The sequence below is a fragment of the Pseudophryne corroboree genome, chromosome 10, assembly GCF_028390025.1.
Source record: "Pseudophryne corroboree isolate aPseCor3 chromosome 10, aPseCor3.hap2, whole genome shotgun sequence".
NCBI classification, from domain to species: Eukaryota; Metazoa; Chordata; class Amphibia; order Anura; family Myobatrachidae; genus Pseudophryne; species Pseudophryne corroboree.
The window spans coordinates 73753357-73768218 of record NC_086453.1 but is presented as its reverse complement, the minus strand read 5'-3'; the positions used below and the strand labels follow the sequence as shown (position 1 = coordinate 73768218).

The window sequence follows — 14862 nt, the reverse complement described above, 5'->3', positions numbered from 1 at the left end:
GGTCACCTCAGGAGGCCTCCCTTCCGATAAACATTCTAGAAAACAGAGCGATTTACAATGCCATTCTACAAGCCGCTTCTCTCCTCCAACATCGGGCCATACAGGTCCAGTTGGACAACGCCATGGCAGTCATACAGACAAAGCGTGGTTTACCACACAAGAAGAGAAAACAAACATATAGTGCAGAGAACTTTAAAGCATCAGTCTAGCTTTCACATAAATGCACACTCACATAATAATAAAAGGTAGTAGGCACATCATGATTTCATTCTAGATGATAGCCTCCAAATGGCAGAGAGTCGATCTTCCTACCCGCAGTTAGCAACCTATTATTAGTGTGCCTATGTCTGCCTTACTGACAGAGCACAGGTTACACACACAATGAGAAGAGGAGACCAATAGTGCAGAGATACTTTAAAAATTGTACAGATTTTTATTTTTTACAAGTTGCAATGGGTTCGATTCCCACCATGACCCTGACTGTGTGGAGTTTGTATATTCTCCCTGTGCTTGCATGGGTTTCCTCCGGGTTCTCCAGTTTCCTCCCACAATTCAAAAAATATACTGGTATTTTAATTGTTTCCCAACAAAAATTAACCTAGAGTGAATGTGTGTGCATGTGGTAGCAGCGATCAGGTCAGAACTGTGCATGCATCGGCTCATAGCTGACAGCCATCGGCTGTCTTTGCCTAGCGATTGCCTCTGCCTGATTGACAGGTAGAGGTGGTCGCTGGGCAGGATGGGGCAGCACAGCGGCGTGTGGCTGCCGTTTTGTGGGCGCGGTCCGACCAACGCAGGCGTGGCCGGACCGTTTGGGGAGGCGGGCCGCAGCGGCTGCGTGACGTCACACGCAGCCGCTGCGAGCCGGGCAGCGACGAGTATCTCCCTGCCAGTACGCAAAAGTAGCGCTGGCCAGGAGCTACTCCTGAAGTAGTACTGTACTTCAACGACGGGGTAGGGACTGACATGTGGGGCGGGCTAGCCCTGTGCTGGGCGTCCCCCCCACATGTCAGTGTGGATGATCATAGCTGTGCTAAATTTAGATATATAGAAAAAGAAGGTCGCACAAGTCACAGATATTTGCAGAGAGGCCCCCTTAGATTCCAATTGATATCTTAATACGAATATTCTGCTTTTGCGAAACGTGCCTCAGGCATCCCTGCGCACATGGTGTCTGCCATTTAGTTTAATGTGTATGCAATAATACTTTTAACATACAATCCCGGGAGAGCATTATTTAATAAAATGTTTGTTTAGACAGCAGTATATGTAGCACTGATACGCTGCACAAATAACTCCAAAAAGTACACGCTGGGATAGTAACCAGCATACGATTACTGGTAGTTTCCAAAGAGCCATATAGGAGGCACTCTGTACCTCTATGAGCAAAAGATTTTGTGACCTTGTAACACTATACTTTTAACTGTGCTTGTGCAGCAATAACAGCTGGAACAGATAACTCCGGCAGGATATATTTATAAAAAATTGTGTATAAAGTATTGTGTGTTTAAACATTTACAAATGTCAGCACTAGTACGCTGGGCGATGAAGATCTGCTGAGGTGGCAATAACACCTAACCACCAGCAGCTTCATATGAGTCACAGCAAAGCTATTTCACAGTGCTGTCGGCAGGGCCGGATTAACAATGGGGCTGATGGAGCTGCAGCTCCAGGCCCACAAGCAAAATAGGCCCACTGCAACTACATACTGCTGTTAACAGGAAAATAAATTCCTGCTGCCTACAACAGCCTGCCAGTGACTCTGCTGTCTGATGAGTACAGCTGCAGAGCCACCTCGACAGCACCTCTTTTTACTGCCGGCTGCAGGGAACTGGGAACCGGAGGATCGAGCGGCACTAAGAACCAGCAGCACTGCTCTGCTGCTGCCTGCACCGCCGCAGTGTAGAGAGGATGAGTGGGAGGGGACCAGACCGGACCGGCCATACTATTGCACAGCGTACGCGGCTGCTAAAGCACGGAGAGAAGGGCGCCGGGCAGCCTGGATTATGCTTCCAGCCTACTCGGAAGCCCATGCTGCATCCACGGCTCTGGCGGTTCCCGTTGTGTTCCTTTCTCAAATGCGGCTCCCTCTAGATACCAGGCGGGCCGGCTGCGGCTGTGTGCGTTGATTGGTGGCCGGGTCTCCCGTGAAACTATCACTGTGTGCTGGTAGGTCAGATACCCCAGAGCACCCTGTTCCTGAGCTGGAGCCACCATCTGCCAGTAACAGGTAACATAGAGAATATATTAACCCAGAGCTATCAATATGTTGCAGTAGCATCACTTCTCCTCCCCTTGTTACCAGGTTAAACCACCCCCATCACCAGACTAATCCCCCCCTCCTCCACCTGACATCGGGCTCACCCACCCCCCTCACCAGACTAATCCCCCCTCTTCCCCCTGTCACCGGGCTTGCCCACCCCCCTCACCAGACTAATCCCCCCTCCTCTCCCTGTCACCGGGCTCACCCACCCCCCTCACCAGACTAATCCCCTCCTCCTCCACCTGTCACCGGGCTCACCTACACCCCTCACAAGACTAATCCCCCCTCCTCCCCTGTCACCGGGCTCACCCACCCACCTCACCAGACTAATCCCCCCCCTCCTACCCCTGTCACCGGGCTCACCCACCCCCCTCACCAGACTAATCCCCCCCCCCTCCTCCCCCTGTCACCGGGCTCACCCACCGCCCTCACCTGACTAATCCCCCCCTCCTCCCCCTGTCACCGGGCTCAACCACCCCCTCACCAGGCTAATCCCCCCTCCTCCCCCTGTCACCGGGCTCAACCCCTTCCCCCTCACCAGACTAATCCCACCTCCTCCCCCTGTCACCGGGCTCAACCACCCCCTCACCAGGCTAATCCCCCCTCCTCCCCCTGTCCCTGGGCTCACCCACCCTCCTCACCAGGCTAATCCCCCCTCCTCCCCATGTCACCGGGCTCACCCACCCCCTCACCAGACTAATCCCCCCTCCTCCCCATGTCACCGGGCTCACCCACCCCTCTCACCAGACTAATCCCCCCTCCTCCCCCTGACACCGGGCTCACCCACCCCCCTCACCAGACTAATCCCCCCTCCTCCCCCTGTCACCGGGCTCACCCATCCCCCTCACCAGACTAATCCTCCCTCCTCCCCATGTCACCGGGCTCAACCACCCCCCTCACCAGACTAATCCCCTCTCCTCCCCCTGCCACTGGGCTCAGCCACCCCCCTCACCAGGCTAATCCCCCCTCCTCCCCCTGTCACCAGGCTCACCCACCCCCGTCACCAGACTAATCCCCCCTCCTCCCTGTGTCACCAGGCTCACCCACCCCCCTCACCAGGCTAAACCCCACTACCACTACCACCACCACCACCACACTTCCTTGTTTTCATTCAGCCACTTTAAAGCAGAGCAAGGGTTGATCCACCTTTGAGAAAGATGTAACCCCAATACAGCGAAACACATTAGGAGCATTTTGATCATCCACCTCTTAATCCTTACACCAGTTGTCTCCAACCTTAATTGGGGTGTGAGCTATTTGAGAAAAATTAAACCTCCTGAGGAGCTACTAAAGTTTTTTGAAAAAAATGCCGTACTTAAATGGTTGCTGGTGCGCTCTCAGTGTTAAGACTGGCCTCGTGGGCAAAAAAGTTTCTGGCGCCCCTCCCATTGCTATATTAAGAGTAAAGAATTAGCGCGTGCCTTAAGCGCGCGCACTCCAAAAAGAACAGTGTGGCCTCACTGCAAGGGGTGTGGCATTGCAGGAAGAGACTACCTTTTTTCCCAGTTTTGCAACCTGCACGCCCAGACATTGGCTACCACAGGGAAAAAAAATCCTAATTCATGCCCTTTACATTATTTGTAATTTTTCCTCCTTATAGTAATGCCCCTTACACATTATGCCACACACCGCAATGCTCCTGACACATTATGTCACACACCGCAATGCCCCTGACACATTATGCCACACACCGCAATGCCCGTGATACATTATGCCACACACCGCAATGCCCGTGATACATTATGCCACACCGCAATACCCGTGATACATTATGCCACACACCGCAATGCCCGTGATACATTATGCCACACACAGTAATGCCCTTGACACATTATTTCACACTGCATTGCCCATGATACAGTATGCCACGCACCATAATGCCCATTACACATATTAGCACACACTGCAATGCCCGTGATACATTATGCCACACACTGCAATGCCCATTACACATTATATCACTCACCGCAATGCCCATGATAAAGTATGCCACACACTGTAATACCCATTACACATTTTATCTCACACCACAATGCTGGTTATACACACCATAATGCCACACACCATAATGCCCATTACACATTATATCACACCGCAATGCCAGTTATACATTATGGCATACAATGTAATGCCCATTACACATTATGCTCCACAGTAAGGCTTCTAATTAATTTTTTATTTACCTGCTTGTTGTCAGGGGTCTTATGCTCATTGCCAGGTGTTTTATGCTTGTTGCCAGGGGTGTCATGCTCTGGGGTCCATGCTTGTTGCCAGGGGTGTCATGCTCTGGGTTCCATGCTTGTTGCCAGGGGTGTCATGCTCATAGCCAGGGATCTTGTTGGCAGTGGTGTAATGCTCGTTGCCAGGGGTGTAACTCTCTGCGTGTCATGCTTGTTGTTAGGGGTCTTGTTGCGCGGGGTACGCAGCTGCATAGAGCGCGCGCGATAATAGGGGCACTGCCGCACTGTTACCCCACCGCCACGCTGGAGGAGGTAGCCTAGCTACTGCTCTCCCTCCTGTCAGTGCAGCTGATTGACAAGAGAGTGTATGCGTGTGTGGTGTGTGTGTCCCCTGCCTGCCAGCATTCTCTGTTCCCTCTGCCTCACTGCTGCCTCTGTGCCCCAGCACCCTAGCCCCCTCATGCCGCCGCCGCGTGTAATGGAAGTGCCAGGAGCGCCAGCGCAGAGCGCTCCCAGCACTTCCGGGTAACTATAGCGCTGGCCTGACACTGACAGGCACTAGAGGTCAAGTATGATCTCTAGCGTCTGTCTCCTCCTTGATGGAGGAGCGCTACGGAAAGGCTGGGGGGGGGGGGAGTTTATTTGCAAACTCCCCCCCAAGTTTGCCAGCAGCAGCAGCCAGCACGGGTCGAGCAACCCGGATTGCGGCTGCTAGCTACCTGTCGCTCGCGAGCAACGGGATGGCGACCACTGCCTTACACCAACCGTAGCAAATCAAGACCAAACCCTGCTCTTCTTTTAAGTGCTTGAAACCAGGAAGCTGCACAAACCCACAGTCGGCAAAAACTGGACCAAGTACCTTCAGAACATCTAGCAGTGGAGTGGCAACTATAATATAAAGGGACAGTGCGTGTCTAGGAGCTTGTCCGAGAGTTACACAAAAGGGGTCATTTTAGGAATGGACACGTTTACTCTGTATGGACGGTTGGGCGGGATTACTAATTGCAGTTTATCATATAGGTGTTTATATATGCATACAATGTATGATTTTGATAAAAATTTAGGTTAAATACATTTTTTATCCATGTATTATTGAATTGTTTAAATTACCAGCGCTGCCAAGCTTGTCTATTGTATACCTACTATTCTTCCCCCTGTATCTCTCCCATCTTCCTCCCATCTAGGCCCTATTCTTCTCCCTGTATCTCTCCCGTCTTCCTCCCATCTAGACCCTGTTCTTCCTACCATCTTCCACTGTTCTCCCTTTTTTCCTGTTCTTAATAAAATATTTATTGTAATATAATAAATTAAGCACTGAGAACACACACACACACACACACACACACACACACACACACACACACACACACACACACACACACACACACACACACACACACATATACAGCACTGGTCACACCCCCATTCCAGCAGCATACAATAGGCCCTTCATAAATTTCAGCTCCAGGCCCATGAGGAACTTAATCTGGCACTGGCTGTCGGCAAGGAATATTGATACTTTGTAACAACACATCCTTGACTTGGGATACTGTATCATTTGTACACAGTTACTGATACAAAGCAATACTTGTTAACATTTACACTTATATATGCCTGCTTCCGTTCAGTGGCCCTCATTCCGAGTTGTTCGCTCATTAGTTTTTTTTGAAACAGAGCGATTAGTCGCAAACTGCGCATGCGCAATGTTCGCAGTGCGTCTGCGCCAAGTAAATTTGCAAAAAAGTTTGGTATTTTACTCACGGCTTAACAAAGAAATTTCTTCGTTCTGGTGATCGGAGTGAGATTGACAGGAAGTGGGTGTTTCTGGGCGGAAACTGGCCTTTTTATGGGTGTGTGCGAAAAAACGCTGCCGTTTCTGGGAAAAACGCGGGAGTGTCTGGAGAAACGGGGGAGTGTCTGGGCGAACGCTGGGTTTGTTTGTGATGTCAAACCAGGAACGAAACTGACTGAACTGATCGCAGTGGCAGAGTAAGTCTGGAGCTACTCAGAAACTGCTAAGAAATTTCTTTTCGCAATTCTGCGAATCTTTCATTCGCAATTCTGCAAAGCTAAGATTCACTCCCAGTAGGCGGGAGCTTAGCGTGTGCAATGCTGCTAAAAGCAGCTAACGAGCGAACAACTCGGAATGAGGGCCAGTATACTAATTAAAGTGTGAGAAAGATCTGGGATTCATATCTATTTGAGAATGTGTTATACAGGTGACGACCTGATCCACATGGATAATCACATGAGACCCTGATTAAACAACACCATAGGTGTGGCCTCACTATTGTTCTGCTCAGAAAGAGTTAAACTCATGTGACTATAGCCAGTGATAGATATTAATATAAAACCCCATAGGATTAGTGAAGTGGTTTATATTGGATACCACATATAAATAAGTTTACACAGACCTATATGGGAACACGGGCCCAATATCTATATTTATAATGTGACTGGTCCATTGTAGGAACCTCAATAAATCTAGAGATACCAGTATTCCCTTCATCCACTTCAATGATATAGAGAGACTGACATGCCCAAGGAGTGTACAGTGTGAAATCATTTCTGACCACACAGATCTGCTCCTTGTTGAAAATTCACAATACTCTTACAGTGCATATATATATATATATATATATATATATATATACACGGAAGGCTGGAACACGGCACTCACAGGACTTAATGAACATGCATCAGGCAGGATCAAAGAAGCTGACTGGACAGCATCATTATCGGTGTCAACGTTTCATTTAATTCTAAATTTCGTCAGGACAAGATCAACAGAAATAACAAAGTGCTTACCTTAAATACCCAAACCAAACACAGACTGATCCCCTCGCAGCACGAGCGGGTCCCGGACGGGGGCCGATGACGTCACCCTCCAGCGACGCGCGCTCTCCAGCGCCGTTACCATAGCAACCTGCCGGACGCACACACATAGTGCTGCTGATAAAAACAAACACATACCGTTTAACAGTGCATAATCAACATAGAAATAAAGTGAATACATATACATAATCAACAGGCAATTACTTTTAAGTAACAAATGCATGCAGAGCTGCGATTAGGAGACAAGAGAAGCAGCAGATTATGGATCATAACAGATTCATGCAAAATGAATACAAAAAAACCTTTATCAGGGAGTATATAGGGTTGCGGACTATAACTAGAGTGATGTTATGTAATACTAAAAGGAATTTGGTCCTACAGGCCATATATATTATTATAGTACCATATAATGTATAATTAAAGGAAGCACCCCAAATTATTGGATTCATTGAGCCCGTACGGTGTAAGTGTACTTAGCTCAAAATCCAACGGGCCTCCTTCTTCGTAAGGAGGCCCGTTGGATTTTTGAGCTCCGTACACTTACACCGTCCAGTCAACTTCTTTGATCCTGCCTGATGCATGTTCGTTAAGTCCTGTGAGTGCCGTGTTCCAGCCTTCCGTATTCAACTTTCTCTACAAGGGCTCCTGGGCCTTTACTCCGTTGTGGATTTCATTGCAGTGCCAGTCCTTCACTGCATTATATATATATATATATATATATATATGTATATATATCTTTAGGAGGATTTGTAACTGTAACATTAATATATATTCTTGCTAACTAAATAATACTGATACTGCATAGCATTTATTATGAATCGTTACGGATATAAACACGTTGATATGCTACAATAGATAGCCACATAAACTCTTTGTCCAGCGGATGCCCTGTGTGCAAGGAGTCATATTTTAAACACTCTTTTTTTTCTTCACTTGCATGAGCTCTTTGATCTTATATTTAACAAGTTTTTAAAAAAAATATTATATGAATTAAAAGTGATGTTTTACGTGAAGTAATGTGCACCACTTCAAGGCAACTCTGTTTTCTTTTTTTATATATACAGTATGTGCCAAATTTAGCACAGCTACGATCAACTCTGAATCACCCCCATAGATTGTAAGCTCCACTGGAGCAGGGACTGATGTGAATGGCCAAATAGTCTCTGTAAAGCGCTGCGGAATATGTGTGCGCTATATAAATAACTGGTAATAAATAAATTATAACTGTTGACATTATGACTTCATCCCTTTTTATTGTTACTATGTCTAAATGTGCCTAACACCACAGTTTTATTGCATTTTGTAACATTGCCTTCCCTATATTTAAATGCATAGAAGTAAATTAAATAATGTCTCTGGAACTAATTCAGATCTTATCGCTGGGCTGTGGTTTTCGCTGTCCTGTGATCAGATAGTTGCCGCCTGCAGGGGGAGTGTATTTTAGCTGTGCAAGTGTGTGATCGCATGTGTAGCAGAGCAGTACGAAATGGATTATGTGCAGTCTCTGCGCAGCCCAGGACTTACTCAGCTGCTGCGATCACCTGAGCCTGTCCAGGACCGGATTTGATGTCAGACACCCTCCCTGCAAACACTTGACCCGCCTGCATTTTCCCTGACCCTCCCTGGGAACGGTCAGTTGGCAGCCACAAATGCCCTCTTCCTGTCAATCTCCCTGCGAATGCCCGTGTGAATGGAGCCTTCGCACAATCCTGTTGCTGACTGGCGATCCCCATTGCAGCCGTACATCGCGCCTGCGCATTGTGGTGCATACGCATGCGCAGTTCTGATCTGATCGCCCTCTGTACGAAAAGCGCAGCAGCTATCAGATCTGAATGACCCCTCTGTCACTTATTGACATACACACAATACATTGAGATATTTTTCTTCCTATAACAATGACATTGTGGTATAATAGTGTTTTGGATAGTTTGGTTTTATCCTCTTCAATACATGTTAATATTGTGGTTTACTGAATATAGGCAGCATCGAGCGGAACATCCTGTGGTGGAAGCAGTTACATTTGCAGAATAATTTATGCAGCAGAAGATCTTTGAGGTGAACAGGAAATCTGCTCTGCCACAACTGTACTCATGTTAAATTAAAAAATAAGCAGCAATATTTCTAGTTGTATGAAAAAAAACATCAGCGTGCAAAGTAGAGGTCGGATAGTTTTGCAAATCAAGGTTTGGGGCAGTATAGCCTGACCAGGGGAGGATTGGGATGAAAATGCAGCCTGGGAACTTCTAAAAGCAGCCCTAATGGAGTCGGGGTCTGTTGAGGGGGTGCAGTCTGTCAATAGGCTCAACATGGACAAAACTGAACTCATCATCTACCCCCCATCCAGAGCAACACCCCCGACCAATATCTCTATCATTGTTGACAACACCACCATCTCCCCCGTTCCCCAACTCCGCTGCTTGGGTGTCACTCTTGACTCCTCCCTCTCCTTTGCACTCCACATCCGAGCTCTGGCACAATCCTGTCGGTTCCAGCTACGCAATATTGCTTGTATCAGGCCATTTCTCTCCCAGAGTGCAACTAAACTCATCATCCACTCACTGGTCATCTCACGACTCGACTACTGCAATGTTCTCACTGGCCTCGCTTGCTCCCATCTTGCTCCCCTCCAATCTGTCCTAAACTCTGCAGCTAGGCTTATCTTCCTCTCCTGCCGCACCACATCTGCCACTCCCCTTCGCCAAAATCTACACTGGCTCCCATTCCCTTACAGAATCCTCTTCAAACTCCTCACCCTCATATACAAGGCCATCTCTAATTCCACTGTTCCCTACATCTCCAACCTCCTCTCCCTTCATACTCCCTCCCGCCCCCTACGTTTGGCCAATGACCGTCGCCTCTCCACCGCCCTGGTCACTGCTTCCCATGCTCATGTTCAAGACTATGCCCATGCTGCACCCCTTCAGTGGAATGCACTCCCCCGCTCCATTAGACTCTCCCCAACTTTGCAAAGCTTCAAACGGGCACTAAAAACCCACCTATTCATCAAAGCATACCCTCCTGATGCATAACCCAGTCCTGAAGCCGCACCTCCACCCCCCTGCCTCATGCCGTGAACATCTCAGCTTTGCTTGCATACTGCCATCAGGCTAACTCCTGCTTGCCTGCACCTCTTGTCATCTGTCTGTCGCCCCTCCCCACTAGATTGTTAGCTCTTCAGAGCAGGGCCCTCTTTCCTCTTGTTATCTAAGCCCTCGTCTTGACACATTTCACTCGCAGCTCTCCCCTACTCAACGACCATCTTTACCCTGCTAGTAAAGGCTCATCTCCATCTATGGCCACCAGCCTCTAGATCTCTGAATTCTATTATTATGTGGAATTTATATCTGGTTACGGTTATCATTCAGGGTGCTGGGGGAAACAAATGCCTTTTTTTCTTGCTTAGAAATACCCCTCCCTTTCGAGCACCTGAATGATATCACTAAGCTAATTGAGCATCTACCAATATATATGTTTGTTGTGAGAGGCAGAGAGGTTCCTGCATTAGGAGGAGGTGCAGGCTCTGACATGCCACATGGAGCATTATGGGGTTGCTCCAAGGTAGGTAGCTCTTAGCTTAGACATATTGTAGTAAGGAGCCATTATCACGTGGCTCCTTGCAGGTTAATCTTAGACCCAGATTGGGGTAATGGAAGTGTGAGGTGTGGTGCCTCTGGACTGGCTGAGCTGGATGGCCTTAGTGTGGTATACCTTTACATTCTATTAACACTTTTCACTTATTAATTTTTTAACACTATTTCTCTATTTTAATTGCATTTCATTTTTGTATTACTTTCTCTATAGCTTCGGCTTCCTAAATACTAATTTATTAACACTATAGTTTTTTCACTGGTATGCTATGCTGGGCTTTCTGGCTTATGCTGGTGTTTTGGGGTGTCACACCCTGCACCTAGATATAGCGCTAGGGACCCCAAATATACAGAGACGCCTTGATGCGGCTTTGGGGCTTATTCACACATTTGCGCAAATATGTGTAACGAAGATCTCTGAATTCTATTATTATGTGGAATTTATATCTGGTTACGGTTATCATTCAATGTGCTGGGGGAAACAAATGCCTTTTTTTCTAGTAGTAAGATGATCACTCCCTCAATACCTACATCTTAGCTGTACTATGTCTTGAGAATGTGTGGTGCTCTATGTTACCTGCACTCTATTTCTGTTATTTATTTAATGTAATCAGTAGCGGATCTTGCCACGGGCAAGCAGGACTTTTGCCCGGGGCATCGCCTTCCGGAGGGCGCCAGCGCCATCCGGAGGGCGCCGCACCATGGCAAGATCCGCTGCTGCTGTGCCCCCCCCCCCGCTGCCCGCTGTGTCCCCCTGGTTCCCCGCTGTGAAGGGAACTAGACGCTACGTGTCTAGTTTCCCTTCGTGGAGAGGACCTTTGCTGTGCGGTGTGCGATGACGTCATCGCGCACCGCACAGCATTGTGGGACTGACAGATGCTAGGGGTCATAATTGACGTCTAATGTCTGTCTATGGCAGATCCGAGGACAGGAGCGGCGCCGGCGGAGGTCTGCAGCGGTCGGGAGTGGGGATAGTAAGTATTCTTTTTTTTTTATCATTGTCAGCGGCGCTACTCTACTGTACAGGGGGCGTAACTGACCACGCCCCCTGTATGAAGCCATGCCCCTATTTCCCGCCCGGGGCACCAAAAGGGCAAGAACCATCCCTGACTGTAATGCTATGTTTTGTCTCCCTGTACTGTCCTTTGTAATGCGCTGCGAAACACATGTGGCGCCTTATAAATAAAATGTAATAATAATAATAATAATAATAATAATAATAATAGGAGTGGGATACTCCCTCATAGAACCGAGATTCTGAGATGGATGCAGTTGCGGCCTTCTTTGCATTGTTTGCTGCATTGTTTGCTGCAGTATACTAATGCCACTACAATGCCCTTCCCTGGGCTACATCTATGGCCCTCATTCTGAGTTGTTCGCTAGCTGCTTTCGGTCACAGCGCGGCGATCAGTCAAAAAATTAGCATTTTTGCGCATGCGTATGGGCCGCAGTGCACACGCGCGAAGTACTTTCACACAAAAGTATGCAGTTTTACACAAGGCCTAGCGGCGCTTTTCAGTCACACTGCTGATTGGTGAGTGATTGACAGGAAAGGGGTGTTTCTGGGAGGTAACTGGTCGTTTTCTGGTAGTGTGCTAATAAACGCAGGCGTGCCTGGGGAAACGTGGGAGTGGCTGGCCCGAACGCAGGGCGTGTTTGTGACGTCAAAGCAGGAACCAAACTGCAGTGATCGCAAAGTAGGAGTAGGTCTGGAGCTACTCAGAAATGGTTCGAAAATATTTACGAGCAGTTCTGCTAATCTTTCGGTCGCACTTCTGCTAAGCTAAGATACACTCCCAGAGCGAGCGATCAACTCGGAATGAGGGCCTATGTGTCCAAATGTGCAAGGACTAAGATGCCCACTGTCAGTGTCTACATAGGCTGCAGTCAATGCTTTGTGTGTCTTTAGATGCCACCAGTGATGGCTCCAGAGGTGTGGCTGCAGAGAAGTCCCGATTCATATAGGGGAGCCACACCAACTGCCACCCCAAACACTGCTAAACATCGCCGTCCGGGACTTCCTGGCAGTTTGTGTGTCTCCCCTATTTGAATTTGGACTGTGCTGCAGCCCCACCTCTGGATCCGCCACTATCGGTCGAACCAACCCTATGCTATGTGCAGATCATTCGTCTGAGAGAGTATGGCCTCCAATGTGAGCAATTCAGCATTGCTATAAGCAACCACTTCCAGCAACATGCCCTTGTCACTCCAATAACGCGCCTATACTATTGTAATCCATGGTTACTATTAGGGAGCTATATTAGTATATGTGTATGTGTAATGTTAATAAAGTTAATTTGTATGCTATAATACAGTGGAGGGGGAAGAAGCTGCTAGACTGTCCCCACGGCAGCATCAGCCGCATGCCATAGCCGGGGAGCAGGAGTCACGAGCAGTTAGAGAGGAGGTTATAAAAGGGGCTGCTGGTGCGGCAGTTGAGAAAGAGCCGGTAGCCTGTGAAACAGTTAGGAGCAGTGATGGAGGACAGAAGGATCTCTTACCAGTAAAGGAGGTGACCCCCGTCGAAATCAGTTCGGTGAAGTGTGGGAATCGCTGACACCTGGAGCTGCCGCGGTGGTAGACGCATGGGTGAGGAGAGACTATAGTCCAGGATGGACAGCGCCTTACCTCTCTCTGCCAGCACTGATTGCATAGGAGGCCAGGAGAGTGAAAGTGTGGAGGGCTGGAGCACTGGTCAGGCAAGTCGATCCTCCAAATTCAGCGGCTGGTAGAAGTAGGGACAGCCTCCCTGAGGAATCGACGGGGCTAGGCTACAGCACAGACCCATAGACCCAAATTCGGTGTGGTATGACTGGGTGAGTGACCATCCCTCCGGAGCAGCCATTCAGCATAGAGTTGGGGGAGTGGCCTAGTCACAGAGGGAGCGCAGCAGCTGAGAAGTGGGGTCCAAGTAAACTCCCACTATGCACTATACAAACCCAGCTGCATGACATTTATCAATGTAGCTACAGGAGTGGGACATATAACCTTAGCTACAGGCATTGCTTATAGCAGAATCAGTTATATAGCTGCTGAATTCAATTATACAGTATTATAAGATGATGCCGATATTTAGTGAAAGGATTAAATACATTAATAGTAACCGTTATATAGCATATTGGCCGAGATACCATACAAGGGACTGCTGAAACCTTTGCTATACATGACATACTGGACAATTGTAAGACATATTAAAGGTTACAGCATCCCATATAGATACTACTGCATATGTTATTTATATCATCTGTTGGAGGCTGAATAGTACAGAAAAGGACATCTGCTGCAGTCACCAGTCTGTGAGAAACAATTTGGTTACTAGTTAGACAGAAGATTTCGTTACCTATGAAAAAAACTTCCCTTTGGATAGCTAGAAAGGAAACATAAGTAGCAGTCGCAGTCTAGCAGACACTGAATTCTACATAGCTGCAAGTCATAATTTATTGGACACAAAATGCTACAACAGTAAACAAAGGCTTCTATTATCTTTTCTGTACCAGAGAAAACTGATACTGCAAAGACCGTGCCGGAAATTATTAAGGGGAAGTATCTACAGATTATTCAGTTCACAGTTAGAGCAACATATGGGAATATCGGCCCCATGGACCCCATTAATATTCAGTAGAGACCACCTGATTTGCTATTTATAGCAGGAGTGCAACATTGTAATGAAAAGATATCCTTCCAGATACTACTATAACTCTAACTCAGGAACCCCAGGGCCCCAACGAGTGCACTAACAGGACAAGGGTACCCGGGTTATTTGTTGCCTAAGAGAAGGCGGAGAGTTTTATTGTGTTGCATGCATTTATAATTGTATAGGCACACTAAGGCAAATAGTTTAGAAAGGGAAAAAGGAGTATATTAAGAAATATATTTATATATTCATATATGGCTATGTAATGTTATTAAATATTTATTACTGTGACATTAAAACTACTATACTTACCATTTTTCCTGGTGTTGCTGGAAGTCGTATGGAGAGAGCTGGAAAAGAGAA

At 47.6% G+C, this 14862-nt stretch overlaps 1 protein-coding gene across 1 annotated transcript in view; it reads right to left on the bottom strand.

Annotated features, from left to right (window-relative positions):
- The window catches only part of LOC134966050 (interferon-gamma-inducible GTPase 10-like), a 121938-nt gene that overhangs the window by 21540 nt on the left and 85536 nt on the right, over positions 1-14862 (bottom strand). The window contains 2 exon segments of the mRNA XM_063942516.1: positions 7252-7395; positions 14812-14849. Of these exon segments, the coding sequence (XP_063798586.1) occupies positions 7252-7395; positions 14812-14849 (182 nt within the window).